The sequence below is a fragment of the Phycodurus eques genome, chromosome 11 (genome assembly GCF_024500275.1).
Source record: "Phycodurus eques isolate BA_2022a chromosome 11, UOR_Pequ_1.1, whole genome shotgun sequence".
Classification (NCBI taxonomy): Eukaryota; Metazoa; Chordata; class Actinopteri; order Syngnathiformes; family Syngnathidae; genus Phycodurus; species Phycodurus eques.
The window spans coordinates 11033956-11057890 of record NC_084535.1 but is presented as its reverse complement, the minus strand read 5'-3'; the positions used below and the strand labels follow the sequence as shown (position 1 = coordinate 11057890).

General features: G+C 39.7%; 1 protein-coding gene across 13 annotated transcripts in view; it reads right to left on the bottom strand.

Annotated features, from left to right (window-relative positions):
* kcnma1a (potassium large conductance calcium-activated channel, subfamily M, alpha member 1a) overlaps positions 1–23935 on the bottom strand; it is a 188772-nt gene that overhangs the window by 123792 nt on the left and 41045 nt on the right. For all 13 annotated transcript variants that reach the window (XM_061689911.1, XM_061689899.1, XM_061689902.1 and 10 more), the window contains one exon: positions 9452–9610. In XM_061689911.1, the coding sequence (XP_061545895.1) occupies positions 9452–9610 (159 nt within the window). The remainder of the gene's footprint in view (positions 1–9451; positions 9611–23935) is intronic.

The following is a 23935-nucleotide window of genomic DNA, read 5'->3' as shown; positions in this document are numbered from 1 at the left end:
TAACGCATGTTTTGATGGAAAACTAATGCAATACAATGCAATCAAATACAAGGGACGTACTGTATGTAAAATTATTCTAATTCCTTTGATACTGTTAGAGAAGTATATTTGGTAACTTGAATTTAAAATCATAACCAATTGAATGGTAATGATAAAGAAAAAAATGGTAGTAAAATTTACAAAAAGACAATTATATTACAGTTGTGCTTATAAGTTAAGGGATTCAAATGAAACTATAAGGCATTTCAGAATAGCACAATCACTAAACAAAACAGAAATAAATAAAATAATGAGATGGTCCCTGTTTAGTTACCAGCGATGTTTTCCCCCAAAATTGCCAATATTTCACACATATTGCCAGCGTATGTAAACTTACAGTATTAGCACACCTGTATACTTGATTGTTGTGAGTATTACTATTAGAAGTAATAGTAGTAGTCGTGATATTGGTAACAAAAGTCTTTAAAAACAAATTTAAAGTTGTAACCTACAATAATTTTATGTGGTTAGATAAAAATAAAAAACATGTTTTTGGTTATTCTTAAATTCAAATATTAATACAATGTAATATTCACTAGTTTAAAAATAGTCATGATATTTTCAGTTTTTTCTTTTTTCTTTTATCAATATCAGAATGAATAATTACCAGAATTCTTAGATACATCTCTGAACCAGGATACACATTATTGGATCTCATTAAACAGAGAGGTATTGTGATTGGCTGTCGACCAGTCTTGGCCTGGGTGTACCCCGCCTCTCGCCTGAAATCAGATGGCATAGGGCTCAGCACCTAGAGGTACATATCTACCTAAAGCTGTGACCATGGACTGGAAAAAAATAATAAGAATAATAAAACCACTCTACCATTGTTATAATTTGTGTTTGATGTCTCAGTGCTATTTCTGTGTGTTCCTTCACATGAGGGGGCAATTGTGTGGATTTGTTTTGTTGTCCAACTTCCTCACGAATTCCCACACACATGCAGGGCTTCCCTTTGACTGGACAAAGCCCCTGATGCAAACCCTCAAGTTTGCAATCGGGCGATATATGCAAACAAAGTGGCCTGTGCGGTGAAGGATGCCGCCAGTTATCTTCATGCGGAGGGATGAAACCGTTGTCACGACACCAGAGCTGAGGCTGTTTTGACAGCTGTACCCATGCTGAGGAGTTTGACAGCAATAAATTAGTTCCACACACTCGATGGGAAAGCGTAATCAGCGAGCCTAAACAGACATACGCACACACACACACACTACAGAAAACATTGTGTATCTAGTGAGAGAGAAAGTTATCAGACATACGCACAGCCAATAAAGTCAGTTGTGCAAACAAAATCTGTCAAACTGCCGGTCCAATGGTGTACAAAATGGAGGTAAACACATTGCACTAGCATGGAATACACAGTGAATGACAACTGTTTTCGGACTAGGAAAGAGGGCAATCCCAGGGAGCAGGCGAGAACACTTTCACACTAATTTTCTCCGCAACGGGACATTTGAGGACACATACAAAACACAACAGGCTGCAACAAACAGACACGCAGTGTCCTTGCGCACTTTGCTTTGCTGCCAAGATGCAGCATTTGTGCTTCTGTTCTTTTAAGGACATGACACAGTGCATTCAAATAAATATCAGGAATGAAAAAGCAAAAATCAGCATCGTATTAGAAGTCAATATTACCCAAAGGCGCCTTAGAGGTTTCCCCATTTCACAGGAAAAAAAGCTGAGATTTTCCACTGAACATCACATTCATTGTATGACTGTAGGTAGATGTTATGCTGTTAGAAATATATGTTGCTCAAGCTCCTACACTTCTTTTTTTTTAAATAAATTAAATGCAAGCAGACAATGGGCGTGGACAATGACAGGGTGGACATTTTTGGCTAATGTTAGCATTTAATAAGCAATTGATGTACTTAGAGACATGATTCAGTTAGTAAGATGACTCTGTATTGTTCAACAAATATTTTTTGAACATTTGAAAGGTTTTTATATCAATTCATATTTCACTATGACAGAGAGGGCATGTTAAGCTTGACACCCAACTACACACATTATGCTGAAAATGCTGAAACATACAGTAAGTGTAAATATTTACTCTGCAACCAACCTCCATTGTCGTAAGACAACATGCTGGTCGTAATGTCACTGAAACTATCACAGGGTTTCTTAAAGGAGCAGTTACCCAATAATGACAGCGTGGACAGCAATTTCAGGGACACATGCAAAACGTTCAATATGATCATGAAAATGAAATATACAGGATCAAAATGACTTGTTTTACCGAATAATTTGTTGTAGACAATAAAGTCTAAAAATTTGGGATCTTTAATCCAGTGATTACAAACATTGCAGTTAGCAAAATCACATAGATCCAGTTTTTTTTTTAATTGTATAAAATGAAGGAAACACATTTTAAGAGACTTATCATTGTACTGTATATGTATGCATGTTTGGACACTTATGATAAGAGCTCAGAGTTTCATTATTCTGCTCCATTTTCTTGATAACTGAGTGATTCTGATGAGGACCATGAATCACTTTATAGTGATATTGACCATTACGTTTTATTGCGTTTCCAAAATATCCACTTTTCAGGACATTTTTATTAGGTTGCCGAATGCTTTAGTATGTTTGTGGTGGGTTTAGCTACAGTAGATACATGACTATCCATGGTTGAAAGAGAATTGTCCGCCTTCTTACTGTTACAATGGATTACTACATTTTTACAAGTACACACAACTGGACCATGTTGCATTTATTAATTTTTGATTAATTAAATAGTGAACAGTATGCTTTCACAGTATTTACACAGCTATCACCATTCACAAGCCTCAGCCGGGTCTATCAATTCAAACCATATCATGTACCGAGTTGAACTGTAACAGTGAAAATGTGGTCGTGTGTGTTTAGGCCCAGAGTAGCCTTGGACCAGCCTTTAGCATTTCTACAATGATATAATTGAATGTACATCTTAGATAGACTTTGCTCATCATCTATTTATCTAGCGCACAGCTTTGATTTCGGCTGATTCAGACTTGATACAAAATACTGTGTATCGGGAAATAATAAATAGATCCCGGGTACGTCATCCACTTGAACAAGTAAACACCTCTCCCAAAATAGGTAGAGTTAATTGTCAGGAAAGAAACAGGGAATAATTAGTTTGCTCTCCATCCGCATGCATTATTAACAGGACCCAAGAATGAACCACTGACCCCACCCATACAGGAGCATTTGTACAAATGAAGGCTTCCTCTCAAATAGAGGCCTTCTTCAAATAAATAATAAAAGTTAACTAAATAAAGAGCCCCACCCCACCGCAACCAGTGACAATGAAAGGAAGAATGTGTCATAATTGCTGGACTGATTTTGACATGGAATTGACTGGAAAGTAACTCGTGTCAGCTTTAATGAAGATCAAGACCTTAGATGTAGGGCAGATGTAAGTGACTTTCCAGGACTTTATAACAAAGATTTCCACTTTTAAGAAAATGGAACGCAGATACTTTTTTCTAAAAATGCTCAAATTAGGCTGCCACATATACTTATTTAAATACACTATTCTGATACATACATTCAGGTAGGTAAGTGTCTACATGGTCAGACAACAAGGTGAGTTAAAATTGTTTCTAGTAAGAATGCACATGCTAAAAGAGAGACAGATGTGCTGTATTTAATATAATACATAATATAATGGCTGCTATGCAATGTTTGGGTTGATGGGACGGCAGAGGGATGACCATGGGCTTTGTGAACAGATGGTCCCCGGTTGCCGCCCAAGATTTCATTAAGAAAGATGGCGGGACCTGACCTATTTCTGGAAATGACCATGCCGTGCAAATCCACCATGCAGGGAGATAAAGCAGTAGCTACTGTACATTCGGAGGTTAGAACCCCTGTTTTTCTTGTATATTATGGGATTACATACATTATTATTATAACATAAACACAGGAATCAATTAGTCAAGAATCACGTAAAAAAAGATTTCAGGCCACTTGCATTTCCAGCTGTCCAATGGGAAATTTCCTCGGACGGTGTGCCCTTGGGTGCTTAATGAGGTCTATCTGCAAAGCAACTGGAGTGATTCCCCTGTCAAGAGCTTGATGAGGCATCCAGAGGTGCCATGCGTTTCACCTACTTTCAGCCCCTTTTGCGTGAACAGCTGCTCACAGGGCTCTCAGAGACACTTCCTCCTTTGGCTGCAAGTGGCACTCCATTGCCGAATTCCTTCCTGCTTTGCATAAGTACACACAAATGACACTTATTCACCTATCGGTCCATTTCCTTCTCCATTCCAGAGGTCACGTGTGATTACTTTTATTACTCCTGATGTCTGTCGCTTTGACCCTGGGCTCAGAGTGACCTGAAAGCCACACTAGAGATGCTATTAAATATTTGATGTGGTTCTATTACAAAAGGGAACAGGCGAAAAATAAAGACACCAATAGACAGGACTAATGTTAACATCAATCTTTTCCCTGTTCCCGGTTCCTTGTTGAAACAGGATATACGGCGCGTGTTTGTGTGACACTAGACTAATAATGAGAACTTTGACAAAGAACCAGTCAGTGGTCACAATGTATTATCAGCAACGAAGTCAGGAACTATCACACAGAGGCACAAAGATGAAGACAGAAATTAGAAAATGTGCTGTAAGTGGCAGAGCACGCCTCCAGCCCTGTCTTTATTGGCACTGCGTACATAGTCTGAACAATACCATGAGCCTTAATAGGATTCTGCTCTACTAGACTTCTTGCTAATCGCCAGAATGAGCTGTTTCTCATGCAGCACGTCAGATCGTAATGGTTATGAGCCGTGGGTGGATATTTAATTCCACTCTCATCACAGCAAACCAGTTGGGCAAAGTCAAATCACGCATCACGAACTGGCGAAAACAGTGTCTAACACCACTCAATCAGCACAGCGTGGTGGATGAAATTGGGAGGCTGGGGGCAAAGCCTCTGGATTTGGAGTTGTTGGTTATTCAGTCAGGGAGCCTTGGGATGTGTTTGATCTTTCATTGGTGGGAAACTCATCGAGGCAAATAAACAAAAACGGCGTGAGTATCTGCCAATGAGAGTCTGTTTTAGAGTTATTTCACATACATTTTCAGTAGGCTTTTAAGAGGGAATATAAAACTTTCAATGAATACCCATTAAACCTTTCGCAAACTTTTGATAAGAAAGTCTAGGGAATTTGGGAAACTATTCAAAGTTGGGAATTAAAGGAAATAAATGAAAGAAAACGAAATGTGCGTGTCATTGTACAACCCACTACTACGCTATACTACTTTCTGTACTGCTGTCCACAAACTCCAGAACAGCGTCCCCCCTTTACATCAAGAACTCACAAACAGTGGACATTTTAAAAGCACGTTGAAAAACACATTACAGTGTCTATTGTTTTTTTGATGAGTTTTTAAATACACTTAATTTGACTTTTTCTTTTCAACAGCATGTGGTCCATCATCTATTATCCTGATCTGTGCACCTGCTCCTCTTTCTTGCAACTCTTGGTATTCTGCAGTGTTTATTAAAGTAACGTTGAAAATATTACCATAAAAGCAGGAAAATCATATAGACTGGTGTAATCTAACACTGCTAGTTAGTTGAGGATGTACGGTACTTCAGCTCACACAAAGGCGAGCAGCCCATTAGGTGATCCTTCAGGGTGGCCCAGGTGGCCCCAAAACTCCATCTGAGTGATTAGATCTGAAAGAGCCCTCAACACGTCCTGAGTATAGCCCACTTGTGACTGCATCACTCAGGTTTGAACATCAACCCCTAGGGCTTCTTAGCTTCTTCCTTTTGGATGGAATGGAGTCGGCATCAAGCTGCTTTAATCCCACCTGTGTGTGTGTGTGTGTGTGTGTGTGTGTGTGTGTGTGTGTGTTTCTCGAGCTTGCTGAATTTAAGCAGACACCCCCTAAATGTCAGATGACTGAGCCCCACTACACAGCAGTTGCTATGGTTACTGGCCAGGTTGTGTGTACATGGATTCTCGTTGTAATCTTGATCTGCAGTGAAACACCAACGGGTGTGCAGAAGTCACACAAACATCACCAACCCACCTACACACACACACACACACATACACACACACGTACGCACGCACAAGCTATCCAGCAGGTACTGTGTAGTATGCGGACAAATCTGAGGATCCACAAATGTACATATTCCACCCACATGAGCAGATACTCATTCACCTACACAGAGTATTCACCAGGATATATACACACATCGTGCTGTATATCATTACATCATGTATGCAAACTAGGGGGAAAACACGAGGTGGAAGTTACACAAATGACAGAAGGTGATATCTCCTTGCATATCCTTTAAAGCAATCCTCGCCAGCTCTTCCCCGCATGTCGTCCTCCATGTCGATGCTTCTAAGTCACTCACTCACATACATTTATGCATAGCGGCTAGATGGAGTTGGAACTCTGAGGTACGAGATGAAAGTGAGACCGTGCCAGTGGATGAAAGAGAGGCTCATTTTGTAAATTGACAGGTCCCTATAGGATTCTTCATATTCTGTCTTGAAAGCCCCCCCATCCTTCCCGGTAACCTCACCAAGTATGAAGCAACTTAAATTTAATAGTGACAGCTTCAGGAATTTAATTCAGATTCTTCCCAGTTACTGCTGAGAAGAGGTGGGTAGACAAAAATAGCACTCAAGTAAGAGTACTGTTACTTTAGAATAATGTGACTCGAGTAAAAGTAAAAGGAAGTCCTACAAATAAGTATTTGTCTCAGAGTAAGTGCTCAATGAAAAAACTAAAGTACTAAGTAACTGGTGAGAAACTTCTGATTTATTTTTTTAACTAGCATAAACGTCAAATCGAAAAAAGCATAACAGAAATGTGCAATTTATTCCACAGAGCATTACATTTCCAAAATGCAGAGTCGCCAGACCGAGACAGCCTCTTGTATGTTTTTTTTAGTTCAAATTGGAGTTCTTGTAGGCTGAAATGTTGAATGTTTTTTTTTTTTTTTTTTTAAGGCATACACAGACGGCAGAGCATGACAGCTGTTTTTTCAGATTTCTGTCGTGCTTCACATAAATGAGTCACTGTGAAAACTTTGCTTCTCTGTGGGGTCATGGAGACTTTTTATCTGGTCATGTGACTGACTGACTCCATTTGATTGATTAGATTCATTTGTGGTTACGTTGCATTAGTGAAACAGTGGCGGCACGGTGGGCGACTGGTTAGAGTGTCAGCCTCACAGTTCTGAGGATCCGGGTTCAATCCCCGGCCCCGCCTGTGTGGAGTTTGCATGTTCTCCCCGTGCCTGCGTGGGTTTTCTCCGGGCACTCCGGTTTCCTCCCACATCCCAAAAAAAACATGCATTAATTGGAGACTCTAAATTGCCCGTAGGCATGACTGTGAGTGCGAATGGTTGTTTGTTCCTATGTGCCCTGCGATTGGCTGGCAACCAGTTCAGGGTGTACCCCGCCTCCTGCCCGATGACAGCTGGGATAGGCTCCAAGCACGCCCGCGACCCTAGTGAGGAGAAGCGGCTCAGAAAATGGATGGATGGATAGTGAAACAGTCATGTGACAGCACCCACGGCTGAAGTCTCTCTGACAAACCAAAATAAATTGATGACGTGTGCAGGAATAGATAAAGTACAAGTAGTATGCAGAATGTAGGGGCACTGTAACGAAATTAAAGTAGCATTTCATCTTTACAAAGATCCCCAAGTAAAAGAAAAAAATATGTTGCATTAAAATAACTCTGAAAAGTATCATTTATCAAAAACGTTTCTTAAGTCAAGGTCATGGAGTAAATATAATGTGCTACTACCCACCCCTACCACTAAGAATTAGTGATTTCATTTCCTTGCTCGACTATGAAAAATTAATAATTGCTTGTTATGTTTTTAAAACAATATTTGTAAAGGCCTGAAAAATCACTCTCTCTGAATGTTCAGATGTTTCCCAGTGTCTTATTGAGTAGAAGAATGCCACTCTGAGGAGTTGTGCCATAGCAATTCTTCCCGACTTCCCATAGTTGACACTGCGTTGACTTTATTTAGTTAGCAAACTATAGTAGCTGACACTGAATCTACAGCACCTATGCTGGTTGCAGCCAATTATTGCACTCCATTTTGATTTAATTGCTACAATAACTTAACCTAATGTCCACATTCTCAATCAATTATTACACCCATCCCTATCTACCATTTGTGGTATTGTATGGTATATTTTAAATTGTTAAACAGAGAGGCTGCTATTACTACTCCAAATTTGACATGCTTTGGGCCGGGCTATAATTGGGGCTGTGCCATTTAATATAAGATCCTCTGTCCTATTCTTACAATGTGACACATGACTCGGGCTCATAGCAATGACATTGTTAAGGCTAGGAACAAAACAATCTTCTCACACAATGGGGATCATGCATACTCATTAGAAACTTTATTGATACACTTGCACTCTAATGAGATGCAATGTATGATGATGCTTACTTTTGATGGACACCGCCAGAATCGCTTAAATTAGCACTTGAAAATGGAGATACTATGCATAAAATGGCTGTAATTCCTAAATGGCAAATGCCGTATTTTTGTAAAACCTCTTCAATCAAGGCTGAATGTCTACACATCAATCACATCGTGATTGGTTCAATTCAATTCTAATCCATTGCAATATATTCTCAATTTACAATATCAGCTTGGTATCTCCCGCTTGTACTCGACAAATAAGCATGAGCGTGCACATGGGTTCGCTCATTGGTTCAGCTGGCAGTGTACACACCACCTTGTACAACAGCATGCCACAAGTCGGCCATAATTGCTAATTGACCAGTGTTGGCCAATTCAGCGCATCAGCCAGAATTTGATGTCAGTTAGCTTCCCTGGGGAATCTAATAATGTCTCTACAGTGTGTGGTGGCGATTAATCCAGAGTGTGCATGACGTAAAAAGACATAGGGTGTGGATGACAAATTTATCAGGATCTAAAGCAGTGTTTGGAAACTTTGTGCCCTTGGTTCGGTGAGTCAAAATTATTTTCTCGTATTGGTCACAAGAATGTAAACAGGAAGAAACTTTGGTGTAAGGAGCAGTGCGGTAACAGGTTGAATTGGATGAAATTGTGTCACCCTGGTTGTACAGTTACATCAAAGGCAAAAAAAAGTATACACAGTTGATATGCATGTGTCGAGTTACATATTCATCCAAATTCTGCAGTGTAACACTTGGAATTTATAACGCTAGGCTAAATATTGAACGGAGGCAATCTGGACAGAGGCCAACTTGAGTAGGAAAAACAGTAGCAGTGGGCTTGCCTCCGGGGGGTGGGGGGGAGCCCAAAATGCTACACTTAACTCAAAGTGGGCATGCGCAACATACTTCTCATCGATTTTAACACCCAGGATTTGAGATGTTTACATTTTTAAAATAATAATAATAATAATTATTATTATTATTTTTAAACCTACCAGAACTCTGCCAGTGAGGGTCTGCGCAGAGATCATGACACCGGCCCAGTCTTTGACCGAAGTCATCCATCCCACCTCACTGGCCGGAAGCTCCTCAGTCTTCTCATCAGGACCCTTTAGTAACTGATTGTTGGCGGGGTTGTTCACTTTCTGAGCCTCCTGTAAGATGAAAAATAAAGAGCCTGTTTAGGATCACAAAAGAAAAGAAGACAAAGATGGAGCAGGACATAACATTTCAAGGAATATACAGTGGCGTATTGAGGCACAGAGTTTTCAAAATACAAGCTGTCATTCAGTCGACTTTTTTGCTTTGACTAGTGAATTATATTATAGGGCTAAAATGAATGATTATTTTAATACTTGATTAATCTGTCGATTATTTTTTCGATTACTCGTTGAATCGAATAAAAAATATATTTTTTTATTTCCATCCCTTTATTCAAAAACAAGACATTCTTTCAAATTGAAAGTGTAGAAAATGTACAAACACAAATTGATTATGACTCAGTTGCAACAATGAACAAAATTAAATAACAATGGCCAGCCTAATGGAAATATGTACAGAGTGTCAACTGAGCATGCTTTAAACTGTTAGAACAACAGTCTGATATCATCAATATGCTTGTCAACTTTGCCATACAAGTTCCTCAAACAACATCTTTGCTTTGCGGGAAAGCTTCAGTAAACATGTCCACATTCATGATTAGCTAAAAACCTCTGAGGGGGGGAGAAAGGGCCATCACGCAATAATGGCATCCATCTGCTACTATATGCTGCACACGTGTGTGCGTGTGCTTGAATGGATTTTTGTTAGATAATGACAGAATGGTATACAGTTGCTCTTTTCATTCCGCACATATGCTTCTTTAAGTTAATTGCTCCTTGGGGTGACTATCGTGCAAGCCTTTCAATGCTAATTCGTGCATGCGAGATGGGGAAAAGTACTGTTACATTCCTATACTGCTTAGTGTCCCTGTCTAAAACAGATAAATAATTGGATGAGCCAAAATGTTCTTCAATTAAACCACAACAAAACTGAGATAATTGTTTTTGGCAATAAAGAAAAGAGGTGCTGTTAGTAAATACCTGGAGTCACTCTCTTTAAAAACTAAAGACCAAGTCCGAAATCTTGGTGTTCTGATAGATTCCGACCTGTCAACAGTCAAATCAATTACTAAAACTGGCTTCTACCATCTGAAGAACATATCCAGAGTGAAGGCTGGCATGTGTCAAGCAGACCAGGGGAAGCTCATCCATGCTTTTATCGCAAGTAGACTTGCCTATTGTAAAGGTCTTCTGACTGGACTCCCCAAAAAGAGCATTAAACAGCTGCTGCTCATTCAGAATGCTGCAGCTCGGGTTCTGACCAGAACAAAGAGGTCAGAGCATATTACTCCAATTCTAAAGTCTTTACACTGGCTCCCAGTCAGCTTTAGAATAGTTCTGCTACTGGTCTATAAATAACTAATTGGTTTACTGTAGGTCCTGAATACATGAAAGAAATGCTAATGGAATATAAACCCAGTAGGACTCTGAGATCGAAGGACTCAGGTCAAATAGTGGAGCACAGAGTTCAAAGTAAACATGGTGGAGCAGCATTTAGCTATTATGTTGCACACAAATGGAATAAGTTGCCAACAGAAGTGACATCAGCCCCAAGTGTGAATCTTTTTAAGTCCAGGTTAAAAACTCTTCTCTTTTCTCATGCTTTTTAGAGCATTTCCACTTTTAAATGATATTTCTTGTACTGTACGTTGTTTTAATTGTACTTTTATTTTTTTTTCTCTTTTAAATGTTTATAAGCTGTTTTTTTTCTTTGTTTTTAAATGCTTTTAATCATGTAAAGCACACTGAGTTACCTTGCGTATGAAATGCGCTATATAAATAAAAATGTCACAAATGTCTTAAATGTCACTTGTCATATCCATAAAACAGAGACATCTATTGAGGATTCTTGAAATTGCATTAAGGTTCAATCTTGTGGATGGAGGCCCACCCCAATGAAGTTCATTTAACAGGAGTACTGCACTATAGCCACTTCCCAGTGAAGAAAAAGTACAGCTGGGATGTATTCGGCTAAGACATTGCTGTTTCACACAGCCATTATTAGACAGGTGGCAGCGTTAGCAACAATTGCTTTCAACACAAGTGGGTGTGGTCTCTTAATCATCGCGGTTGGCAACGTTCCACCTCTGTTAAGCCTCAAATACTAAGGCAAATAAACCGGCAAATTCACAGATCCACTTTGACCATCCAATCATCCATGGGTACGTTACACCCATGACAGCGAGCCAAGAAAAAGATGGCCAACATGAAAGACGCTCATGATTATATGTAATGTTAACAATTGGAATTGTGGCTGTCAGTGGTGGTTTATATGTGAAGATGACATCATGGCCAATATTTCAAATTTTTCCTCTCTAGTGGACATTTGTAAACTTGAATATCTCCCACCCACTGCACAGTACTGAGTTAACTCCTTTTGCCTTTTATAGAGGACATTTAGAGCTTTTAAATGATACCACATGTGAAGGGGTGGGGCTTTGGTACCTACCTCTTTTTCATTATTAAAAAAAAAAATGGTAAAGAAAATGGATGGATGATGACTGGATAATATTTTTTTCTCTGGTAGTCAGGAGGATCGCGAATGTGCTACAGCCTATCCCGGGTGACTTTGGGTGAGAGGCGGTGCACACCCTGAACTGGTCACCAGCCACTTTCAGGACACATATACTGTAGACAAACAACCATTCACACTCACATTCACACCAACAGACAATTTAGAGTCTTCAATTAACCTAGCTTGCATGTTTTTGGAATGTGGGAGGAAACCAGAGTACCCCAAGAAAACCCACCTGGCACAGGGAAAACATGCCAACTCCAGACAGGAAGGCAGGAGCCCGGATTTGAACCCTAGACTTCAGAACCGTGAGGCAGATGTGCTAACCATTCATCCACTGTTCCGCAGGGACCATATCACACAAAATTAATACAGTCAGACATCTAAAGTCGAACGCCCATGAAGTGGCACACTACTTACGTTAACATCTTTTTATACTTGAAGAAAATGAGATGTGACATGACTCATCTTTATATTACACCTTCGTCATCCATCATGAAATCAAAGACAGTACTGTTTTCACTATTAACAGTGATCAACTTCTTTTGACACTTCAGTCATAAAATGTTACTTTGAGGAAGGACTGTATTGTATAGTTGTTTAAAGGTTTTATGATGGCTAGAACATTTTGAGTCCAGAACTCATTATTTGTATTTCTATTATTTCTCGATGGGAATTTTTTCCCGTAAGAGATTGCTTGACCTTGGAGGGTCCACAGTAAGTTTAAAAAAAAACAAAAACAAAAAAAAACACTGCTACTTAGCCCTAGGAGGTAAATGGACCAAGCAACCAATGGACTGTCCATTATGGTTCCTTTAGGCCACAAAGACCAAACCAGACATACACCACGTGAGTACTTGAGCATGACTAAAGAGTACTGCTATTACAGATGAGCCCGGGAGGTTGTTCTGTCTGTTTCAAGAGGATTGTCTCATCAAATTGGATTACATTTCATAATGATAAGGCATGGGCACAGCTGCCATTTTCCTAATTTGATTCCAACCCCCAGAACAATGCCAATAAACTAACCCTAAAACAGCCAGACTTAGTCATTAGATCATTATCTGCTCTTGCCATGGGGCCTCCATCTTTAAAACACCAGCAGCTAATTTGGTTATTTATGCTTTATTTAGTTATTAGTGTTAGGGGACTCACACCCTTTAAGTGTCATGTGTGCATGTAATCAAACACATTGTGTATGAAACTATTTTTTGCAAGGGAAAAAGAAGTCATTTTCACCCAAACCACTACTAGAAGAGATGGCACAGTGCTGATGAAGCCTATCAGGTCCTCTAACATCTTGGTGTATTTTTTCAGTATTTGATTTTTTTATATATATTTAGTGAATGCCCGATTCATTTCTCACGCTGGGCCACTTGGTGTAAGTGAAAACAATGACGATAATAATTGCCGCAAACGAACCAAGCCTCTTTCCGAGGAACCCTTAGCTGCCCAACAAGGTGTCTGACGTTAACTACATGCACCGAACAATGCATGCACAAACGCAGCAATAATAGGGAATGACTCATTCAATCTGCATTGTACTGCCTGGGATATTTTTGTCTGATAGCTTCATCACAAATGTAGACATGCTTCGACGATAAAGAAGGACCCCTTAGCTCCCCAACAAGGTGCTTGACATAAAATAAACAAAGTTCAGCAAGGTTCAAGCAATGCATGCCCAAGCACGCAGCAATACGTCATATTGAAGTGACGGTTTCTGTTGCTTACGGTAAATACTGAATTCCAGCCTAAGGGCGACAGAGCTTTAAAATGTCTAATAACTGCTGGAGCAAGGATCCAATATTTAAGGTCTGGCAACGAATTACGCTGATTTCGGTGCCTCTGGCTGGTAGAGTATAGAGGGAGTACTAGGATAAAGGATTAGATTACATAACCTTTGCACCTTGAGTCGTGAAAGGATAGGAGGCCCATGAGTCAATTACTTTGAAAAGTTGCTTTTGGCTACCATTAGCTCAAAGCAGACAAACTCTGATCCAGACCCATTATTTGATCATTTTGATAACACACAAACAAGCGGCAAACAAAAACTTCACGATTTTGCCCTTGCTGGTACTAATGAAAATGATGTGGCTCTGATACAGGTGTGTGTTTGCCACATTGATTTCTTCCACTCAACAGTGTCTCTCCAATTTCTGAAACATCATATTAACTTCACTCATTTTGATTGTTTTGATATAAGAAAATGATCATTCGGGGGTGAATTCCTTCATGTATTTTCAAAAATGAATTTGAAGTTCACACTCATTTTATAGTGACAACACAATTTCTAAATAGACCAATTAAATGTGCAGTTGCATGTCGCAAAAGCACATTCCAACACTTCACCTCTCGTTTTTACATTCTCAGAAGTCACGACGCAACTAGCATTCGTCTCTCTGGTCACATGGTGGAACACTCCATGTAAAGCATGTGTGTGTGTGTGTGTGCGTGTGTCCATGCGTGCACGTGTCTAATATTTCACTCCGATTGGCCATGTGCCTGCTCCAAAGCACTCTAAGCTTGTTGAGGTAGCGATGTCAGTGGCCAGCATTAATTTCTTACCCGGAGACCTCTCACAGAACACAGTAGCTTTTAAGCAGATAATTCGAACAATATATTAAAACAACACATGATTGAAACAACTGAACAAACTAGGTCTTAAGCTCGGGTGCTTCCACATATTGTAAAAGGGGCGGGGACTGAAATGAGGCTGTATTCAAATATTGCTAGCAGTTTGAAAATGGCATTTTGTCCCTTTAAACCATTCCCTACCTGAAGTTGGTTGTACAAAGTACAATGTAACTTTTAAAAAGCAACTATAGATAGCGTTCGATTACATCATTATTATTTGTTTGTCCAACATGTTCGAGGTTGAGATCGGGAGGATAAGCTAGGCTTGAATGGAAAGACGAGTAGACCGACTCATGTTTGTTGGTTTGTTTTTTTCTGTATGGCTCTAATCAGTTAATATCAGCTATGATATATATATTGCAATCTCCTGATGTGCTAGGATGAGGGCTAAAAAGTTAACAGAGTATAGTGAAACTTTGGAGGCAGTGGCAAAGGCACAAGACAAGGACAAAGTGGCCATCATTAACAACTTACACCTACACAATTCAAACATCTCTCACCGCCTAACTGCGTGCGAAGACAAGCAGAAATAAAACTGAGATTGTTTTGCTTAATTACCCGAAGTAGTTGACAGCTTTGGCTTACTTTACCTGAAACAGAATTGATTTTCCCTAACATTAGCCTCAATGTTAGATAGCAGTTAGCGTGGTGGGAGTCAGGACCCATTTCGGTATGCAAGGAATCCTATATTTCTGGATGTAGATTTAATATATTATCATGACAACAATCAACCAATATCCAATGTAAGATACATATTTATTAATCTGTATAATTTAAGAGTACTGTACTAAAATGTAAACATAGAAAATGGAGCTACGAATGAACACTGTACGTACATGATGTAACATGCGTTTTTCTAACATTGGTAAGCATTCAACCTTACCCTCAACAAAGCGTTCAGAACGAACACGGATGTATGGACTGGGTAACTGCTTGGAGCGATATTCGTGAAAGCCACAATCTCTGTCTTGTCCTTTTCGCTGGCTCAGGAATCTAACTTTAGCGATTCAATAGCCTCCATAGCTAGTAGAGGTTGCTCACAAAGCTAACATGAGCTTATCTCTAAGTTGACATGAAATGACCTTTTTAACGTGATGTAATCAAGCAGCACTAATTGTGACACTGCCAACAGAGACTAAGGGTCCAGGTAAATGTTAATGCGCTAGCTGGTGTGCATTCTGACATTCTGGGACTTGTAGTATCAGTGGTGTATGTGTTTGTGTACAGTACTGTCAGCCCAGTTCTTGTGAGATTGTTAGAATATCTTGGGAGGACAAAAACAAATAAATAAAGCACCTTTAATTTGTTTATTTTTATACGTTTTATGATGATCGTACCTAAAAAAGGTCTATATAAAAAAAAAAAAATAAATAAAAAAAAAAAAAAAAAAAAACTATGCTGTAAAGATGAGTGTGTTTGTTGCACACCTGAACACGGGACGCAAGGATGACACATTCGGCAATCAGTGATGCGTTCAGGCGTGTTCATGCGTCCTTGCCAGTGGAGGAGGAGAACATGAATAATGCATGCAGTCACCAAGTCATGGCTGGACAGATCAGAGAAGACAATGTAAACAAGAAATTGTTTCTAGTTCGTTTGTGGGGCTGACGGTGTGGCCTGAGCCGAGGGAAGAGAGCAAGAAGCCTGCCATGGGAGAATCCATCTGCTGGCTATATATACACACTCGTGATGTCAACACTGTGTGAGACAGCCACAGAGACAGGGGGTAGGACATGGGATGGCCGGGAGCTAATTTGTTCATATGAAACCTCAAAAAGGACGACAACAGAGGTTGGGGGGATTAAAATAAATGTCAACAAACTATCATGACATAGTGAAGCGCGTATGTTCATTTTTATTAGTTAGCAAGCTACTTCCTGGTTCATGGTTGCCACATTATCACAAAGGAGAACTTAAATTCTGGGGTAGACTGTACAATTTATGTCTTGGTTAGTAAAATGTCAAAAAGTCAAATGACATTTTAAACAAACTACTTGTTTGTTGATGATTCATGTCTTGAAGTAGCTGAGACAAAATGGACTGCACTACTTAGCAGCAACCAACAGAGGCGCTGATGATTCATTTTACATGCGTTAGTACATAACATAAACACAAACAATAACATAAATGTCAACTAAAAAACATTATAACTCAATACAGTAGACTATGTTGAGCAACACAGATGCTAAAACAGTGCTGAATTCTTCACAGGCACTTTACATTGGGGGTATAACGGTGCATGTCTATGTACTCAGTTGTTTTGTATGGTACAAAGGCGTTCCGTGTTCCCACAAGGATCATATGAGTTAAGGAAGAGAAACTGTCACGCCCTTTAGCTAGCTACACATTTCTTCGTGAATAATAAATACAAGGCAGCTGAGCCTCTGTCATGAGCGTGATATGCTTTTGACAGCTATTGATGGTTCACTGTAACTATTCAAGCTGTTACATATTATCTATCCATTCTCTGTATCGCTTATCCTCACTAGCGTCACAGGTATGCTGAAGCCTATCCTAGCTGACCTTGGGTGAGGGGCGGGGTACACCCTGAACTGGTTGCCAGTACATCGCAGGGCACAAATAGACAAACAACCATTCACACTCACAGTCACAGATAAGGGCAATTTAGACTCTTCAATTAACCTACCTTGCATGTTTCTGGAATGTGGGAGGAAAACCGGCGTGCTCAGAGAAAACCCACGCAGGCACATTGTATTCATTACTTTAATTTGATAATTTTAAATGTATTTTTTTACATTTTTAAATGTCATTAAATCTATTCTAGTTTACACAAAAGGCGAGCTATTTTATGTTTCACATTATTCATGCACATTAACAGGCACAACCTATATCCGTTTAATCATTTTGCAGCAAACTGTGACATGGAAATACAAACACTTAGGTTTCTGAGCCCATTTTTCACAAACAGTTTCTTTCCGCTTCATCCCAAACAGATGTGAATTTTTAAAACAAATCATCTTGCAGGTCAGCCTCACAAAAAAACTCAGACCAGTATATATATTTTTTTCAATTAACATGAGGCTTGAGCTGTGTCTCCTTTCAGAATTCCCATTTTTAAACATGTATTCAGTTCATCTTCCTCCTTCATGAGACGTCCCCATAACGAGAGCCGTGAACACAGTTAATATTAGGATTGCGCCAATTAGCAGCGTACACAGGGGAGTAGAGACAATAATGAGTGGAACAGAGAAGGAGCGAGAGAGAGGTAAAACATGACACAGGGAGGAAGACAAAATAGGAAATGACAGCAGGAAATCTACAGGACGGGGTCACCGAAAGGGGAGAAGGACGAGGGCAAAGTGTAAGTGCAAAAGGAGAGAGTGACACGACGACGGAGCGAGGTTGTCAGCGATAATCACGCAAATTACGCCAATAAGCGAGAGCAAAAACAAACCGCTACAATGAGGAAAATGCAAGGTTGATTCAGAGAAAGAGCCTCATCCTCATAGGTAAATTTAGCTTAGAGTGAGTGACCGACGTCTGCCCATGTGACCATGCTGATCTAACAGGACTTGGCTTTAGTGCAGCTGTTCCTCTGGCTTTCGTCTGCATCGCTGGGGAAAACTCTATTCCAGTGTGAGCGGCTATTTATAGACTCACCCGGGGAGACGAAACAAGCGAATCTCATAACAGGCTCTGTTCGCCCTGTTTGCTATTTTAATGGCAGTACAGTTACCCAGTGTCCCTGGGTCACAGGCCGACACTAGGTCACGCCGCAAAGGGAAGAGGGACATTGAACAGGGAGGCCAGTGTTGCTCAAATGCACACGCGCTCAGGTGGAAGGCTGAACCTGATAACACCAAGTGGAGAAAGGCTGTTTTTTTCCATGCCTGTGCCTACTAAACCTAAAAGAGACATGCAATAAAAAACAACAGACCAATCAGTGGTCTGGATGCACGAAAAGCGAGAAGATCCTTCTTGTCTAACGATGATGCCCCCTGAGAAGATTAGCGTGGAAGTTGCCATCGCAGCACTTTTACCAGAACACGATAAACACATCTAATGCCTTGGGGAGTCAGTTTAATAATAGTATGCTCTCTTTTCAGTAATACTACAATCTCGCCAAAGCTCTTCTTTTTTAGTCCATCCAGTATCATCGCAACAGCAAAATAACAAGCGCCACTCATGTCAATTGTTTCCAGAGTCCAATAAACTTGGATATATAATAATACAGTAAAAAGGAACTTTAATATGTATTGATAATTCTCAATTCCCCATTTATTTTTCTATCTCGTTAAGTGCCGGGTGCTATAACCAAACCAATAGTACTAAACTCTCGACTGCTCCCGATTGTGAATACGTTTATTGATTGAGTTGGAATAAAGTCTACGTGAATCACTCCACTGCAAAGAGTCAGTTGTTTCAATGTGTATTGTAACGAGCTTTGAGAGTATTTGAGAAATTACTTACTTACAGGTCATTATGCCCTTTTACGGATGGGCAAAATAATCGATTGATGGTCAAGAATTCTGACGATTGTATGGCATTGATTGTTAATAATATTAGCTATCTCTTAAAGTCATTGTGAAAAGCTGAGTGCACTACATGGCTGCGACCAGCAGAGGCACTGTTGGTTCAGTCTCAATTAGTTCGCTGTCTCGAGAGGTTAACATGACCTGAGCTATGGGACCGTGAAATACATCCATGCAGACCTCCAGTATGGGAACATTATAAAAATGTCAATGGTAAAGCAAGTACATTTACTCAAATGCCCATCCCTCTGTTAGTTAGTTGTAATTATGTTTTTGTTTGTTTATTTAATTATCAGATAGCACCATACAATATATATGTTTGTTTAACACCTAAACAAAAAGCCCTTAACAAAACACATACACACAGCAAAAATGAAGGTGAACAACTGCAGAAAAGGAAACGATAATACTGGTCGAAACAGCTTGTCAGTCATGGTTTTCTCTTCTCTGTTTTCTCTCTGCCGTGACACTGGCAGAAATCAGATTCATATCAATTATACGCACTCGGCTCTGAGGAAATCCAATTCAGTGTGTTTATTTTTCTGCTTACACATCAAAGATGCATATCAGAACTGGGCCACATCGAAGAAAACAATCAGAAAAATTGGTCTATTTGAAACAAGCAGCTCTAGATAAGAGACTTGGGTATGATTCCCAATACTGTGTATGTTTTTTTCCCCAAATTTGATATGATTCACTGTTTATGTGTAGAGTTTTATTCATCCATACTAGATTGCATATCCTTTTTAGCGTTGCTTGGAGCTGGAGCTTATGCCAGCTGTCTTCAAGTGAAAGGCAGACTAGACCCTGCACTGGTCGCCAGTTAATCACAGAGCACATACACTAAACCATTCACACTCACGTTCACACCGTCACAGAGAGGGAACTGAACGCATGCTGCCTACATGAAAGTTGGGCGAGTGAAACACTTCACCATCAGTGACTATGGGCCTGATTTACTACAATCCCAAATAGAGATTCCTAAATTGAGTATTTGCTCTAACAGGTGGTGGACTTGTTGCATGTGATGTGATTTACCAAGATTTAAATATTTTACTAAGAAAACAAAAAGCTAGTTCTAAATTGTGTGGAACAGATTGTTGGGATCGGGTGTAAAAATAATGGAGATATGGCTGAATTTAAAAGAGGGTTTTGCACTCTAGGTAGATCTGGTGGTTTTCCACCATGGAACATTTGGGACAGCATGAGGATGGAAGTGATGGAATTGGAAGTGTTAGTGAAAGAGACAAACAAACATACTGTACTACTGAGTTACAGAAAATAAATGGATCGCTCCGATAATTTGGGGGAAAGCCAGCAACTGCATAAAAGCCATGTTTTGTTTGATTGAACTCATGCTGCGTGCATGGCAATAGGATGTACGGTGATATGTCCATCCCGTGTAACATTACGTTTCAAACTTGGGACAAATGACTAAGGATAATATTCAAGAGACATTTGATTTTGCTGACTTTAAGAGTAAGGGAGGGAAAATGCTCAAATTCAGCCCATTTGTCAGTATGTGAGTTCCCCGTATCACCGTTGCCTGTGTGTGTCTGTGATTTTGTTTTTGTTACCGTCGTTTGCTGATCTTTTCCCTCTGTAACCCCAGGTACTGCGAGCAGTTGGCTGTCCATCACGCCTTTATATTAAATGTTTACTAGCATGTATCTTAATCACAGTAATTATAATGTGACGCCCGGAACACTGCTGTGGGAGAGGCCAGCACCAACTGTCACTGTGCACTGGAATGACCCAAATGCAAGGAAATGCGGAGTTGAAAGGGATTTTGTCATAGGTGATATGGCATGACTCCTCTTGTGACTGGCTTCAAAATAGCCCTTACATAATTCAGAAGCTCCACACTGCATTGCTGAATAGACAATATGTTCTGAATTTTTGTTGGCATTTAAAAAATGTTTACACAAGCGGATAAGTTCTCAGTGTGCCTGGCTTTCAAAGGCGCTATTTAAAGACGCAAAATCAGCCACCGCAACTGGTCTCTAGTTTGAGCAATCACATTGCCTGTGCTGTGTATTGATTTTCATATATTCCTCCCACGACATGCAAAATGAACGGCACAGTCCTGGTTCCACCTGGTTAGGAGATCAGCTTCCACATCTGTTTGCATACACAATCAAGTTTGCACCAGTTTTTGTATGTGCAAACCTTTAGTAAATCAGGCTCTTGTGTCTTGAGTTTTTTGCAGTCCACTACTGTGCACAATTAAAGCATAAGCATTACTGGTGTCATACGGCTCAATCATACCAAAGCTGAAAGGCTATCCATCTCCACAATAACATCAGTCCCATATTGGACCTATTTCAAGAGCTTCGGGCAAGCGTGGGATTGAACATTTTGTGGATGGTGAACTAAATAGATGGCATCCGCCAGCAGAATCGTTTCAACTAAATAAGCACACCAGGAAAGTAAGGCATTCTTCACAATAGCCGGACACTAAGTACACTTTAGCCTCGCTGGCGACGTTTCCCCTGCCGCTGGTCAGAAACAATCACAGCATCATAAAGCATGCCTGCCAGCGGAGGATGTCTGAGACAGTGCATTCTTTTATGACCCTCCGCTCAAACAGAAGACACTTTTACGTCTCTCCCAATAGAAGGTTGTATGAAATATATATCGTGAATGTACCATCCAGTTGAATTAGAACACGGACTGCTCCTCTCCCATTGATACAATCTTTAAAGCTTCAGTGGTTCTGGGTTCAAAATAGATGACGCTGTGAATTGTGGGGGATTAAACAGGTCAGCACTCGTCATCCATAACATCTTTGAATTGGATCATTTTAATGTCAGCAGAAATTAACCGGGGAGTATCTTAAATGGTGGAAAAGCTAAAGATGATGCTTATACATTTAAAAAAAAAAAAAAAAAAAAAAAAGATCTCAATCTGTTGTGAGAGCTTGGCTAAAGGTAAGGAATTTAGTTATAGAGCACACTAGAAAGGCACTTATTAACAAGTCCGGAAGAAAGAAGAACAACGATAAAACAAAGCAAACATACATTAGGATTGTCTACAGCCAAAAGCTCTTACATTATGCTCCACGTAACACAGTTTAGATGAAGCCGGATTCATCAAGTTTAATTTTATTCTAGGAACAGCCAATAAGTCCCCAAACCATCCTTCCTGAAACTTTATCCCGGATCAGCAGATCAGAGAAGGATGTAACCTACTGAGGAATCAGCTATGAATGGACAAGCAGCACAACTGACGGCAGACCAGACAATGTAGGATTATGATATTTTTAATACACAGTTAAGTGCATTAATATTTGGACAGTTAAATGTAGTTCATCATTTACGAAGCAAAGCATACTACATCATGTGTCAAACAAAGCAGTGTCGACATCTACGTACATAGCTGCTAATGAAATCTGGTCACTGAAATGTAGAGTTTAAGCTTTAATTTGATGTTTGATAAATATGTGTAATTTACCATTTGGGAATTATAGCCTTTCAGAAATCAGCATATGATCCAAATATGGTCTATATTATGCGACAAACATGGTGGAAGCAGTGTTAGGTCATGGGCATGTATGGCTCACTGATGTATCACAAACCAGCAAGCTGTAATTTTGGTTTGACTTCATGAAATCTTACCTTAAAAATTAATCCTATGATTAGCCTTTTAGCCTGATACACTGGTTTTGGACCATGTATTCCCCCTGAAAATAGTGTTCAGATCCCCAGACTATGACTTGCAGCCTCTCGAGCTGATTGTTACTTTGCTTTGATAGCATTTGACAGTGCAAGAAGAAATCATCCAGCAAAAACCCAACACACCAGAGATTTATGGCCTCACACACTCAGGCCATGAAAACAAATAATAGACCACGTAATTACATGCAGACGGAGGCGAACAGTTTTAACGAATGACTAGGCTGTGAAAAAAAATACAACAAAGGTTATTCATGGGAAATCATTACAAAGACAAAGACGAATAAATAACATCCGTGTGTGTCCGAATGAATAAATTGTAAGACCTGTCTGTCTTTGTTCCGGTGAACGTTATTTAATCACAGCAAATAATAAGACACGGAGATGCTTCATTAACAGGCTGAGAGAACCTGCTCCGCGGAATAAAATGATAGTCCAATAAGAACAAAGTTCCTTCTCTGATCCTTGATGATCTTAAAGGATATCTAACATAATTGTTCCATTTCACAGGAGAACACTTTTGATACAGTGGTGCCTTGAGATTCAGGTTGAATTGTACATCAAAACACTCATATCTCAAATCCTCTTTTCATCTTTGAAATGAATAAAAAAGTTCTAGCCTTGCCAAAATGTGTATTTTAATGAGGAAAAATAGCACTCAATAAGTTTTACATTATAAAAAAACATACAGTAATGCAATAATTAAATTGAATAAAAAATAATTAACCAGTTTTTGTCACACATCAATTGAATGGCCATTGTGCTGCTCCTTCTAGTGTGCCCACTCTGGTCACCGGAGGCAGTAAAAGACAGACAGACTGATAAACTGTTCATTGTCTGACTCCTCTCCCAACTCACCAGTACAGCACTAATTTTAGTTGTTCTACCAGAGGATAAAGAATATATCACTGTGTGTACTGTCATATTGTCTGTCTACATGTGTTGCTGCACTTTTTGAGTTCAATCCGTTGCTTAAAGGGTTAACGCACAGCAACATAGATGCTATTTAGCATTAGCATTAGGCTATCAGTCTGAATGGCTAAGCTATGTGGTTGTTTTAACC